The sequence below is a fragment of the Trichosurus vulpecula genome, chromosome 6, assembly GCF_011100635.1.
Source record: "Trichosurus vulpecula isolate mTriVul1 chromosome 6, mTriVul1.pri, whole genome shotgun sequence".
NCBI classification, from domain to species: domain Eukaryota; kingdom Metazoa; phylum Chordata; class Mammalia; order Diprotodontia; family Phalangeridae; genus Trichosurus; species Trichosurus vulpecula.
Window position 1 is genome coordinate 43,883,226 of NC_050578.1, and position 14,332 is coordinate 43,897,557.

General features: G+C 38.2%; 1 protein-coding gene across 1 annotated transcript in view; it reads right to left on the reverse strand.

Moving 5' to 3' along the window:
• Positions 1-14,332, reverse strand: part of ALPK1 (alpha kinase 1) — a 129,886-nt gene that overhangs the window by 10,293 nt on the left and 105,261 nt on the right. The window contains exons 7-11 of the mRNA XM_036764557.1: positions 13,182-13,258; positions 10,957-11,052; positions 6,296-6,400; positions 3,600-5,718; positions 1,027-1,180 (exon numbers count right to left, since the gene is read on the reverse strand). Coding sequence (XP_036620452.1) covers positions 1,027-1,180; positions 3,600-5,718; positions 6,296-6,400; positions 10,957-11,052; positions 13,182-13,258 — 2,551 coding nt within the window. The remainder of the gene's footprint in view (positions 1-1,026; positions 1,181-3,599; positions 5,719-6,295; positions 6,401-10,956; positions 11,053-13,181; positions 13,259-14,332) is intronic.

Consider the following 14,332-nt stretch of genomic DNA (forward strand, 5'->3'; position numbering starts at 1 on the left):
AGCTATGGCCTTAAGGCCACATGTGGCTTCTAGGTCCTTAAATGTGGCCTTTTGACTGAAAATTTAGAGTCAGTCAAAAGGCTGTACTTAAGGACCTATGTGGCCATAAGGCCGCAGGTTCCCCACCACTGGAATAGGAGCAATGAGTGGGTGTTGAAAAAGATAAATTTTGGCTTGCTGAAAAGTAATACTACTGAAAGTAGTGTTAAAAGTAGAATTGGCTGACTCAGAAGGTAATGGGTTCTTCCCTCACTAAAAGTCTTCAAGCAAAGGCAAGATTACCATTTTTTCCAGTATGTTATAGTGGGGATTCTTTTTAGAGGAATAATTGGATGTAATGGCAGCTGAACTCAATCTTCTTTTTTTTTTTGACTGGGAATTTCAGTTTTCATTTATTAATTAATTTTTAGTTTTCAACTTTTACTTCCACAAGATTTTGAGTATCAAATTTTCTCCCCAACTCTCCCCTTCTCCCACTCCAAGATGATGTGCATTCTGATTAGCCCTTCCCCAATCTGCCCTCCCTTCTATCACCCCCCCCCCACTTACCCCTTCCCTTCTATTTTCCTGTAGGCAAGATAGATTTCTATACCTCATTGTCTGTATATCTTATTTCCCAGTTGCATGTAAAAACAATTTTTAACATTTGTTTTTAAAACTTTGATGAACTCAATCTTCTGTGGCACTAGAACTTGGTTGTATCTTGGGATTTGGTTCTGGATCCTTATGGACTGCAGGGGCATAGCACGGGTTTGCTTGATGGGGCGACTATGAATCCTTTGGGTTTTCTGTAGGATTGGCTCCAGCTTACAATAGCCCAAGCCAAACAGTTTATTCCCAATTGTGGAGACTCAAACTCTCATCCTCAGTGAGGTACATATGGATTGATAAGGCCCAGAAAATCCTCTCAACCAGGTATTACTGGACACGCCTACCCTCTCTATATGTGACCTCATCAAGTTGATCAGGGAACTCCATTGAGGTACATTTACATTAATTGGTTTTTCCCCTCTTTTTCAGCAGTACCTTCCCAAAATTTCTTCCTGATGAAGGAGGTGTATCCAAAAAGCATTCCTTTGTTTGCCTTTCTTCTTTACAACTAGGTAGTCACCAAAATATACAGCAGTTTCCTGGGCTGTCCATAGTTCTGATTTCTTGGAATATTTTAGCAAAAGAGCATCTGGAAAAAGAAAAGGTGAAATTAGCCATATCTTGAGCAAAGCTATTATAATCCAGGAAGAAGACTAAAATAAACACAGGCCTTAAAGTATTCCATCAGTGAAAAACTTTTTCAAGTCTTTAAAAATATTCCCCCTCAAATCTCACACATTTTTAACTTCTAACTTCTAGGCAAAGGGGTAATAACATGTGATGAATTTGTAACCAATAAAGCATTCTGCTGTGGATGATGGCAAGAAGCAATACAAGATAAGGCAAGCATTTATGGAAGAAAAATTCATGAGGCATGTGACGTGGGACATTTTTAGTTCTCAGAAAATAGAAAAGTAATCACTTGGCCAGGGAAATATTCCACTATATTTCAACACCCTGAGATGATCTTGAAACATAGAATACACAGGTATAGCTGTGTAGTATGGTGCAAAGAAAACATCTCCAAAATGAGTCCACCTCACTTCCAATTCTCTGGCCTTCTCCTCCACAGATTAGTCAGCATCCTTTCCTCCAGGAGGGTAGCCTTTTCCTCTCCCCTCTAGTTCTGGAGCTATCGACCATGATCAAATCAATTGCCATTCTTACTGGCTGACATAGGTCAATCTACTCATCACCCCTGTAACTTTCTGGGCCAAAACGCCTCTCATTGGTTACTGCTCCTTTTTGTATGCTACCCCTCTCTGTCAAGGGTAGGGACTATTTTTGCTTTTTGTATTCATATCCTTGTCATACAGCACAGTGCTGGGCACATAGCAAGTGCTTAATAAACTTATCGATTTATTCATTCCAATACTTCATTTAAGTTGTGACTTTTTAAATTATTAGCTGTAAAGCTACTGAACAAGATTATCTCCTTGGAACTAAAATTGCCTCCTCTGTAAAATGGGGATTCTACCTGATTTGTCTACTTTGCAGACCTGCTTTGAAGAACAAAGGAGATAATATATGTGAAAGTTATTTGTAGGTCCTCTTAGTTTGTTGCCAGATCCCAAGACACTAACTGTGTAATTAATCTCACTGGTTACCTGACTCAGTTTTGTGTCTTGGCCTCCAAGAGGTGAAAGCTTGATTCAAAATTCACTCTGCGATCGTGCAGCCTTTGTCTTCTGCAATATTTACTGGACTTTACAAAAATCGACCTCATTTAAACATCACATGATCCATTGTGCTCTAGAACAGGGAAAGCTCTAGAGCAGAAATCTGAACCTGTTCTATTCCCTGCCTCCCCTATTCCTTAGCTTTGTGACTTTGGACTGGTTAATGCTCTAATTTGGGCTTCAGTTTTGTTTTGTTTTCTTTTTAATCTATATAATGAGAGAGTTAGACTAGACAAGTGTTAACATTCCTTCTAGTTATAAAGTTGGATTGGATCGTAGATTTAGACCTGGAAAGCATTTTAAAGACTATCAAATCTAACCGCTTTATTTTACAAATGAAGAAACTGAGGCACAGAGAGATTAAATGATTTGCCCACAGTTATATAACTTGCAAGTGTCTGAGGCAAAATTTCAATTCAGGTCCTCCTGACTCCAGGTCCATTAACAATAATAATAATAATAATAGCTGACATTTATATAGTACTTACTACATGCCAACCACTGTATTAAGCACTTTACAGTTATTATCTTATTGGATTCTCTCAAAAACTCTGGGAAGGAGGTGCTATTATTATCCCCATTCTACACATGAGGAATCTGAGACAAAAGAGGCTATCTGACTTTCCCAGGATCATGCTGCCAGTATGTGTTGGAAGCAAGATTTGAACCCAGGTCCAATCCACCACTAGGCCAAACTGCTTCTGCGCCTATAACTGTATCTTTATGAGAGAGCACAGTTAGGGCTTTTCTCTTCTTTGAACTAAGAAGAATGGTACATTTGGCCAGCTGGGCTGAGAAGAACATCACTTGGTCTCCAGCTATTACATTCAGGATTATTTCCAGCTACAAAGTCAGTCAAACGCCACATTAAATGTATAGTGTCCTGTGCAAATACCTAACATGTCTGATGTCTGCCAGAGGGATATGAGCCTTCAATGAATTTTATGTCTTGGGGAATATCTTTTTTAAAAAACCTTTATGGGTGTGCTTTTTTGTAAAATCCTATGATTTTAGATCATTGTCACCACTCACTGGTCTCCACATCCTCCCAATCTCCAATAGAATCCCCACTTCGGAACAAAGAGTAGTTAAACAAAACAAAGCAACACGTGTTGCTGGTGATACATGCCTTATCCTTCACCTAGTCTCCCACCTCTCTTCCCAGAAAGGCAACATCTATCTATTCAATTGAGCTTGACAAGTATTTATTGAGGTTGTCAATGATGTAGAGGTGGCTATGGTGGGCTTCACAAAGCTTTGCAAATCAAGGCCCAACTTGATGGCTGCTTAAAATTAGACCCTTATACCCTTGTCCCCCAAACCACTTACTGTGTGCTTGGTGGAGCTCCCTGAGCTTAAAAACTCCTGTGTTCTCTAGTCTCTGGAATAACCAATCATGCCCTACTCCCGACAGGAGTTTCTCAAAGTCTTTGTCCTCCAGGGTGCGAGATTCTAGGACTTCTTGGTTGGCTGTTCCTGGTATAGACACAAAAGAGCTGCCACTGGAATTCAGAAATGACAAGGGACTTCCCCCCTCAGAAGAACCATTGAAAAAGTCAGGTGAATTGAGCCACCCTGATAAGGAGGAGCTAGAATTCTCCCTATGGTTTCCAAATTCATTCCCTCCGCCATGATCCTCTGTGGTAGTGTCATCACACAGGGTGGGGAAGGGTCTGCTACTGTTTGTCCAGGAGCCATGGGCATTGTTCACCATCTGACAGGTTTGCTCTCTCAAAGTATTCAGCCTATGAGACCCATTTTTATTTGCCCAGTGGCTCACCACTTCCTTGTCCTTTGTAGAGGTATCTGGCTCATCTGCTTGACTTTCTGTGGGCTCTTTTCCTACTGTGACAAGTTTCTTCATGGGCCGGTGGTAAGTGAAAGAACTACCAGCCACAGTGGATTTGTTGGCTAAAGAACAAGCGGAAGAGACTTTGGTGTTTTTAGGTTGGTCCAAAGAAGCGTCCTCTATACTTTCTGTAGTTTCTTCTTCCTGATCAATCCAAGAAATCAGTCCTCTAAACACGGGTTCTTTGTTTCTTTCAGTGGTTTTCACTCCTTTCTCTTCTCCATTCTTGACTCCTTGATTCCCTTTAGCTTCAGGTAACACATCAATCATCTCAAATGAGTCTGATTCTTCTGGGGGAGACAATGAGATGATCTCCCTAGACCTCCTAGAGGTAGAAGAACAAGAAGAGACTCTTAAGTGTCCTAAAAATGGAGAGCCATCCTTGGGTTCCATATTCCTAGTTTCCTGGACGTTCTCTATTTCTAGTTCTCTGTTGACTAAGTTTGCTTTACCAGAAACTGAGGCTATGCTTATTGTCTTGTGGTGAACCAAGGGAGTTTGTTTACATTGTTGATTTTGACAGAGATCTAAACAGTCTTCTTTAGAGTCCTTGAGAGAGAGAGGATGAGGCATTGAAGAAAATGAATGTAGATCACTGCTATCATCATGGTTCTCCAGATCTTCAGTTAGGGCTGTGGAACACTGAGTGTCTACTAGCCTTTTTTCTTGAATGATCTCCCTTCTGACTGGCCCATCGCCAGCATGATCATCTACTTCCTCCCAGCTAGTAGAAAAGCTGGATCCTGATATCTTGCTCCAAGAGTTAGATGTCTGACTTCCATTCAGAGAGTTGCTAGAAACATCAGTTTCCCCATTATTGAAGTGATCCAATGGTTCAGTTTCTGTCTCTTCATCAAGTGAGACATGAACTGCATCTGACCGGGGCCATTTTCTTCTTTCTTTTATTTGGCTCTTCCCATGATTCTGACTGTTTTTTTGTGAAGAAGGTATTTCAATGCCTTTTTGACTTAACAATTTGTCCTCACTAGTACTCAAGGTGTCTGTGTTTTTTGTCTCAGTTTTCAAGGATGTGATACAGGCTCCTGTTTTTACTTCTTCTCTGCTCCCGTGGCTCTTACATATAGTTTCAAATACTTCACACACTGAAGCATGGTGTTGGGAATGCCTTTCAAGGACTCCTTTGAAATCTACTTTGCCATACAAGATAGGCTGATCAATCCAAGATTTGTAACTCTCTGGGACATAAGATCTGTCATCTAAATTGGAGAAACTTTGGACTTGCAAGTACTTCTTAACCAGCTCAATATCAGACATGATCTCCCGAGCCAGTGTTTCTTTGTCTTCAGTTCCCCTTGAAGTGCAATAAGCATACAGTTTCCCCACTGCGTCTCTACAAAGTTTATCTGAAACACAGACTGCTTTGGTCTCCCCACTGAGGCTCCGATGTACTGTGGTAAGGCAGAAAGCAGCCTTGATGAAACTATGCAGCTCCTGTTTTCCAGAGATTGCTTCATTGTCTTTTTTGGTGAGGAGGCCAATTTCAAAGGCCTCTTTGGCTTCAGATAAATACAACTTTCTTTTTTCTGGAGGACAGTCAGTAGAGTTACTGTAGGACAATAAACATGTGCCTTGGATGTTCTATGGAAAAAATAAAATCAGATATCAGGTTAAAAACCTGGAATTTTATTTTACTAGAGCTCAGGATGGAAAGATCTTAGAGCTGGGGCATCTTTAGAAAACATTGAAGAATGGTTTTGGAAAAACATAATTAAATAACAAGGAAATGTAGGGGATGTTGTATGTATCTATTTACCATTCCACTGTAACCTTGACATTTTTCTGTTAAAGATGATTGACCCAGGAGTTCTTGCTCATAGAGCTTAGGCATGGATACAAGTTGTCTCCAAAATAAGGCAATTGAACATACATACACACAAACTGGTCTTTGCATCAATATACATTCAGATAATAATACTTCGTACTCAAGGGCAGATGGCATTTTATTGCTCAAGCAGAATTAACTTAGCTCCTGCCATGATGCTACAATACTAAGTATTAAAGCCTTTCCCCTACATGAATAGTCTCTAAACTAATACTGTCAATTACATAGCAGGAAGCCTGGCTTAACTGGATTGATTTTTTTTCCCTACCACTGGGTAAATCTGAAAGGCCATAGGGCAAGGAAAGACTAATGGGCTTGCTATACCACACTTACCACAGCTGTGAGCACAAAAAGTGGGGTGTATTGGCTAAAGGCAGCAGCCAGCTTACAGGCTGCTGCTGCTGACAGCAAATGGTGATCGAAGTCTCTGAGAAGGTTCTGCAAGAGAACAGAAGAGACAACAAGAATTGGATACCCTCTCAACCAGGAGCAAGAGTGAGTGGTAGTGTGCTAAACTGCTGTACCCAAGATTCACACTTAGGTTTCCAAACCTTGGCTCTCCTCAAATCTGCAAGGAAAAACAGCAGGAAAGAGGAGTAAGGAGGCCTAGGACTCCAATTTTCTGTATAGCCCTTCTCCCTTTTCCCTTTTCCTTTCTTCCCCTGACTCCCTCCCTTCCCAAAGAGAACACGATTTCCGTTATACCTTTTTCACATCATCACCAATTCATGGATGATTAGTGTATATTTATTGGCAAAGACCTCATTAGCTTGTGATTTAATAGCAATTAGGATGCTAGTATAATGGGGATGGCAGAGGTGAACATTTTTTCTGTTTCTATAAATTGAATCCTATTTGTATAAATAGAGTTCAGGGTCTAATAAAAGTTTGAGAGAAGGCACTGATTTGCTTTTGCTTTTATATGCAAAGTAGCCAGTACAGGACCTGGCACATGGTGGAGGCTTATATTTATAGCAGCCTTCTTTGTGGTGACAAAGAACTAGAAACTGTGGGGATGCCCATCAAATGGGGAATTGCTGAAGAAGTTGTGGTATATGATCATTATACTACTGTGCTATAAGAAATGGTGAGCTTGTTGATTTCAGAAAAACATGAATAGACTTGAAGTAATGAAGAGTGAAATAAGCAGAACCAAGGGATTGCTGTATACAGAAGCAGCAATATTGTTTTAAGAACATCTTTGAATGACTAAGTCACTTTGATTATTATAAATACTCAAATTAACTACAAAGGATCTATGAAGAAAGATTCTATCTGCATCAAGAGAAAGAACTGATAAACAGAAGTATGTATGGAATGATTTTACATATATATATACTTATTTGTGTCTAATGGTAGCCATCTCTAGGGTGAGGGTGGGGGAGGGAAGAAAAGAAAAAAAAGAAAGTTAGATGATAACTTCATCATAAAGTTAAAAGGAACAGCAAGTTGTACATAATAGATTTTCAGTTTCATGGGCAATCATCTTTTTAAAAAATAAAATAAAATATAAAAATGTTTCTTGATTATATAAATAATTGAAGGGTGGTATTGTCTGGACCTCCCTACAAAGTAGCATTCTTACTTTCTGCATTTGATAAATAAGTTGACTTTAATAATGTTAATCTTAAAATTCTCAAATTGCCATCCTTCTTTAGAACATAGTTAGGTGAACAACTTTGGATTTGCATTGAAATTCCATTATAGCACATAAGAAGGACAAGACACTGGAGAAAATAGACTGAGTTTTAATTTTAGCTGGAAAATGTTAAAACTCCCGAACTATTGTGTTTCCTTTTTACCAATCTAACATGTCCAATATGCAACCAAATTGTGTTTTTTTTAAAGAAGAAAATTTTTATAAAATTATCTTCTCCAGTGTTCATATGAGAATTCTACTTTCTTCCAGAAGGGAAGTTCTTAACAACTTCTCAGAATAATACATTTAAAGGCATAGAATAAGATATATATGATTATAAAAAACCCAATTGTATTGAATAAAGATATATGTATATAGGTATATATATACATGTGTATATTATATATATGTTTGTGTATGTTTGTATGTATGTATGTGTGTATATATACACATATATTTCCTATTCAAGTTTATGGACCCCCTGGAATGCATACATGGATTAAAGAGTCTGTGAATGCCGGGTTAAACTATATCACCATTCACTACATGATTCTTTCTTTAAAAAAAATCTCCAATGGATAAATGGCCACAGGATATGAACAGGTAGTTCTCAAGAGAAGAACTCCAAGCTATCTATAACCTTAGGGAAAAAATGCTCCAAATAACTAATAATTAGAGAAATACAAATTAAAGCAACTTTATAGTTCTACCTCATATCCAATATTTTGGTGAAGTTGACAAAAAAAGGATAAATGTTGGAGGGACCACGGGAAAACTGGCATCCTAATGCACTTTTGGTGGAACTGTGAATTGATATAGTCATTCTAGAAAACCATTTGAAATCATGTCCAAAAAGTTGATAAACTATATAAACCCTTTGACTCAGGAATGTCCTTATGTGGCCTCTACTCAAAAGAAACCAAAGAAGGAGTAAAAGGTTCTATTTCCATAAAGATATTTATAGCACCCCTATTTGCAGTGGCAAATATCTGAAAACTAAGGGGCTGCCCCTCACTTAGGAAATGGCTGAACAAACTACAGTATATGAATGTAATGTATTGTACTCCTAAGAAATGATGATGGAGCTGGCTTCAGAGAATCCTGAAAAGATTTATATGAGTGGATATAGAAAAAAGTGAGCAGAATCAGGAGAACAATTTATTCTATAACAACCACATTATAAAAACACACAAGACCAATACAATGATCAAGGATGATTCCAGAGGACCAATGATGAAGGATACTACCTACTCCCTGACAGAGAGGTGATGAACCAAATAAGTAAAACAAGACTGTCATTTTGGGGCATGGCCAATATGAGAACTTGTTTTGCTTGGTTATGCATATTTGCTACCAGTGTTTTATTTTTATTTTTCTCTTCAGTGGATGAGAGAGAAAAATAAATACATGATAATTGAAAAAATAATCACAAAAATTTACAAACACTTCTAAAGATCAACAAAACCACATATGTATAGCTATTTATACTTTAATGAAGTATTTTAAAATACTTAAATATAACAACTTTATATTACATCAAGGTCCCCTCATGCTTTTGTTTGACCATTCTTCTCATACATTTTTCCCTTCATATTACTGTTATCATGTTCTGATTTTAATTCCAGCACTTTACATTATTTCACATTCACCTTTCCATATTTCTTTATATAATACAAGTGGACCTTGAGGGTGGGGAAAGGGCAATCTTTGAAACCTACACAGATATCTGCTGCCTAATCTCAGTCCTAGTGAGTATGGGGAAGCTCTGGGAGAGCCAACTTCCTTGTGGCCATGATGATTCTGGAGCTGGTTTTGTGTCATAATGAAAAGTCATTTAATTGGCTGCTAGGCCAGAAAAACTGATGATGGGGAATTACTGAGCTAGGTATAAAAAGGAGATCAATTTGACCCTTCATTGCTGTCTTTTCCCTTGCAGTTCTGAGGAGGCAGGACTGCTTTGATCTGACCTTGAGATTCGGTGGCAGAGGGAGGATTGCCCCATGTCCCACCCAGCCGTGGTGACTGTGAACATGTGGCCACCTCTGTCTCATCCTGCCTATTTTTTTCCTAAACTTGGACAAAAATGTTATTCTGGGATGAAGTATACTGGAAACCTACTGATTCCATCAGTAGTTCTATTGGTGGTCAGAGCTTTATGGTAGCAGTAGCAACAGCCTCTGGATGCCAGTAGTGGTGAATAACAGTGGATGGAGTAGCAGATGTTGTGGAAAGACAGTCAGTTAATAGGGAACATGACTTTGGGGAACTTTGGGGACTACAATGCCTCATGGCAGAGGGAAATGCCAACTACAAAGTCCAGAAAGACACTGATCTTTGGAACTTATCAGAGATCTATGCCTGAGGGGAACTTTATGAGGACTCATAGAAGGGAGACAAGGTCTTCTAGAGTCAGGAGCTTGGAGTGTATCCCTTTATCCCACAGCTGCCTCACATGCACTGTATTTTAAGTTTGAGACTCCTCTCCCTAGGGACCTTGTGTGTATAAGTGGAGAGTGCATCTTGGGTTTTAGAGGAAATGTGTTGCACCAATTCTTCTTACCACATTGGCTTAGTAAACACTTTCTGTAAAAGCTAATTGTCTGCCTTCCTAAATGATAACAGGGAGCAGACTTGTGGAGGTTTGTGATCAACAGCATTAGAAACCCACCTCCCTCAGGTTTATCCCTATCTTCTCCTGAGGGAGAAGAACAGTTAGCCACCCTCTGTGGACTCACTCTGACAGTGCTACTGCTGGTTGGGAGAGTGTGCCCAGAGGGGATTCTATATTTATACTCATGCTTATTAATTTTAATTTTATAGTTCCTTTATATTGATGTAATATTATTGGCTTAGCCCTTCCCCAACCATGGGATAGTAAAGTCATTTCTCACTTTTTTTTCAATTACAAATAATGTTGCTATGAATACCTTTGAATAGACAGCTACTTTTTCCATTTTAATTATACTCTTGGGATACATTCCAAAAATACAGTCGTTGGGTCAATGATTTTTGTAATTTATAATGTTCAAAAAGATTCTACTACTTTGCAATTCCAACAACAGTACTATGATTCTACCTGTTTGTTCACAAGTCCACCAACACTGAATTTTGTTACTTTTTTCTATTTTTGCCAATTTGATAGGTTTGAAATGGTAACTCAATAGTATTTTAATTTTCTTTCCTTTGTTTATTGATGAGGTTGGGCAAATATACAAGTGATTATTCATAATTTGTGCTTTCTATATCCTTTGACTATTCTTTTTATTAGATAAAAAAAATGCAGGAACCAACACACTAATGGAATTTCTGCAGGTAATTCCATTCCATAACATTTTTGAGATAAAATAATAATTACCAAGGTAATTTGAGGGTTGTTTTTAAATTTTTCATAATCTTTCTTGCTCATAGAAACAAAGATGTCTGCTAGTATACCCAGCGATGTAGCAATTCCCTATAAAGAAAAACAAAAGAGGTTAAGTGTTTAGGGCCGATTATTGTTTGTGTTTCTGGCTTGCCATAAGAAGGATATCCTGTAGCATTAATTGAGCCCTTTCTGTACTCACTCCTCTTAAAAATTCCAGCAGCTTAGCACTAGGAGTGCTTCTAAAATGAAGGCTACAAACATCATGACAAAGTGGGATGAGCAGTCAGCAGAACTGGGTTCTAATCCTGACTCTACCACAAAATCACTTAGTGACACTGAACAACTTACTTTACCTCTTTGTTTCAATTTTCTCATCTGTAAAATGAGGGAGTGATTATGAAGGTTCATTTTCTCTCCCATAGTCTATTCAGGATGCCTGAGGGCATGTAGATTTACCAAAAGCATTGTCATTTCTTGGTAGTTCTCTAATTTTCATTGAGTTATCACTATAGGCTCATTTTCAGTATTTCTAGACAATAGGAAGTGTCACTTATAAAAAAAAAACTCAACCCCTCACCCCAAACTACATTATAACAGAAGGCTATGGACCATAGATTTAGAGCTGGAAGGGACTTTAGAGTCACTTCATTTTACAGACAAGGAAACTGAAGCCCAGAGGAGTTAAATGATTTGTGTAATATCATGCAGGTAGCAAACAAAAGAGGCAGGATTTGAATCTAAATCCTCTGATTGTAGAATTCCATTGAGGTAGTATTGCATCTATAGGCAGTGAGGTGGTACAGGGGATGGAAGGCTATATCTGGTGTCAGGAAGGAAAGAAGGAAGGGAAGAAAGTAGAGAGAGAAGGAAGAAAGGAGAGAAGTGAGGGGGGGAAGAAGGGAAAGAAGGAAGTAGGAAGCATTTATTAAGCACCTACTATGTGCCAGGTACCATGCTAAGTGCTTTACAAGCACCATGTTTCTGATCCACACAACAACCCCAGTAGGTAGGTGCTATTATTATCTCCACTTCACAGGGAACTGAAGTAGACAGAGATCAAGTGAACTCATATCTGATCTCAGATGCTTCCTGGGTGTATGACCCTGGGCAAGTCATTTAACTTCCATCTGCCTCAGTTTCCTCATCTGTAAATTGGGGACAATGATAGCATCTACCTCAAAGGATTATTGAGATAATTACATGAGATAATATCTCTAAGATGCTTTGTTAACCTTAAAGTGCTACATACATGCTAAGTATTAGTATTATAACTTTACTCAGTCTCCTGGAGGTTTAATTAGTGTTTAGAACATCCCCATATAATTACATAGGATGAGAACATCATTCAGAAATAAAAGACTTCATTTAAGGAAACTACATGAATATTTTAATCAAATCAGTTGATCTTAGAATAGTGGTTCCCAAAGCTGAGGCCATGAAAATCTTGAGTGGAGGGCAGTGCAGCTCTGGGGAGTTACTGTAAGGAGTTTATTCAGTCCCAATAAAATATGCATAGTGAATAATGGGATAAATGGTAACAATTTTATATTATTTATGCTTTGTTTGGACCTAATAAGATTTCCCCCTGGCCTTCTGGATGAAGACCTTTTCTTTTTCTGTTAAGATTTATAAAATACAAATCATAAAGACATTATTGGATTCATAGTATCTTTACATCATTATGTAATTTATAAATTATTGAATATTAATGATGCCTACCATTTGGAAAAGTTTGTGAAATGTTTTGATATTAAAAATAAATCCTCATAAAGGAAAAGGTTGGGAACCATTATCTTAGAATATTTTAGAAAACTAGACAGTAGAATAATAACTTTACATATATCCCAATCAGGTGCCTTAAATTCTTCTGGAAGTGGGTAAGATAAAAATCCTAAGTAAACAAATAAAATATAAGTAGGTAGCTTTAGAAATACAGTTTGCCTAAGATTCAACAGTGAATGAAGGTAGAACTAGGCCCAAAAGCATGCCTCTGTATTGTGCTCACTACCCATTATGCAGAGGAAAAATAAAATTAAGATGATCTAGGCAAATAAAATTTATGCTTTAATCACTTTTAAGGGGGAGACACACACACACACACACACACACACACAGAGAGAGAGAGAGAGAGAGAGAGAGAGAGAGAGAGAGAGAGAGAGAGAAGGAGGGAGACAGGGAGACACTAAGGTGGAGGAGAGAGAAAAGAATTAATTCACCTTTTTATCTGGCTGAGGAAGTTCCAAATACCCTATGATTGAAGCCCAAATTAATTCTGCAGCTTCATACCACATTCCTGAAATAAAGCATATTAATAGTTAGCAACCATCTGGGCTTCCTTGATGTTAAATTCCTTTGAACAGCCTTTTAAAACAAGAAAAAGAATATTTATTTTGTTGGTACAGAGCTGGATTGCATTTGCAGATTAATTTTATTTAACAATTTGTTTTTTGACATTTGGTTTATACCTGTCCTTTTTCAGACTTGTAGGGTCCCTTCCAGCTTTAAACTCTGTATTATTAAACTTTAAACTCTGTATTATTAAAACAACTCTTGGGCTTGAAGTTAGAAATTATTGACAAGCAAATCAACTCTCTCAGGCCAGATTTACTTCTGTGAGGCAATGGCTAACTAAATATCAATTTATAGAGACCTGAATTTTAATGAAGCTTACAAAGAAGCTAATCTACAAATAGGCAGTGCCTTTGTCACTAAGAAAGTCGAGTCTTGTTAAGTGTCTTGAAGGCAATGGAGAGAGATGATACCTGAACACAAGAATAACTCATACTTACAACATTATATTTATGTCCAATTATAATATCTCATTAAAGGCATTGGGCAGTGTAAGGTTAATGGGGAATAAGATATTCCCCATCCATCAATAAGCCTCATGTGGAGCCCATTAAGGGAAGCTTGCTTGCATACCTTTTGCTAATTAGGCACTGAGTCAGGTGGGTTGTGATGCCTTCTGGCTCTAGCCTATTAGCTGAAACAGTATATATTCTGAGAGATGAGCTTTTGCTTTGGGGACTCACTTACAAGAAGGATCTTGTGATTCCCTGGTCAGGACTCTGAATGGCCATATGTTCAGAGTTTACCAACTGCTTAGAGATACAGGCTCTTTCGATCCAATGGTGAATGCTGTTGTTGTGTTTGTCCTTTGTTTTTGAAGAGGACCATGACATCAGGAAAATGATATGACTTGCAGTTGACTTTGATTTGAGGGAGGGAAGGCTGTGCATGGTCACCAGCCTCAATTCCTTCTCCAGAACCATCTGGATCCAGTGAGAAGATATTCATCAGGATAAATATATATAGCACTATTGTCTTGATTCAGGCAGTAGAGCCCTGTCTGTTGGTCTTTATTTCT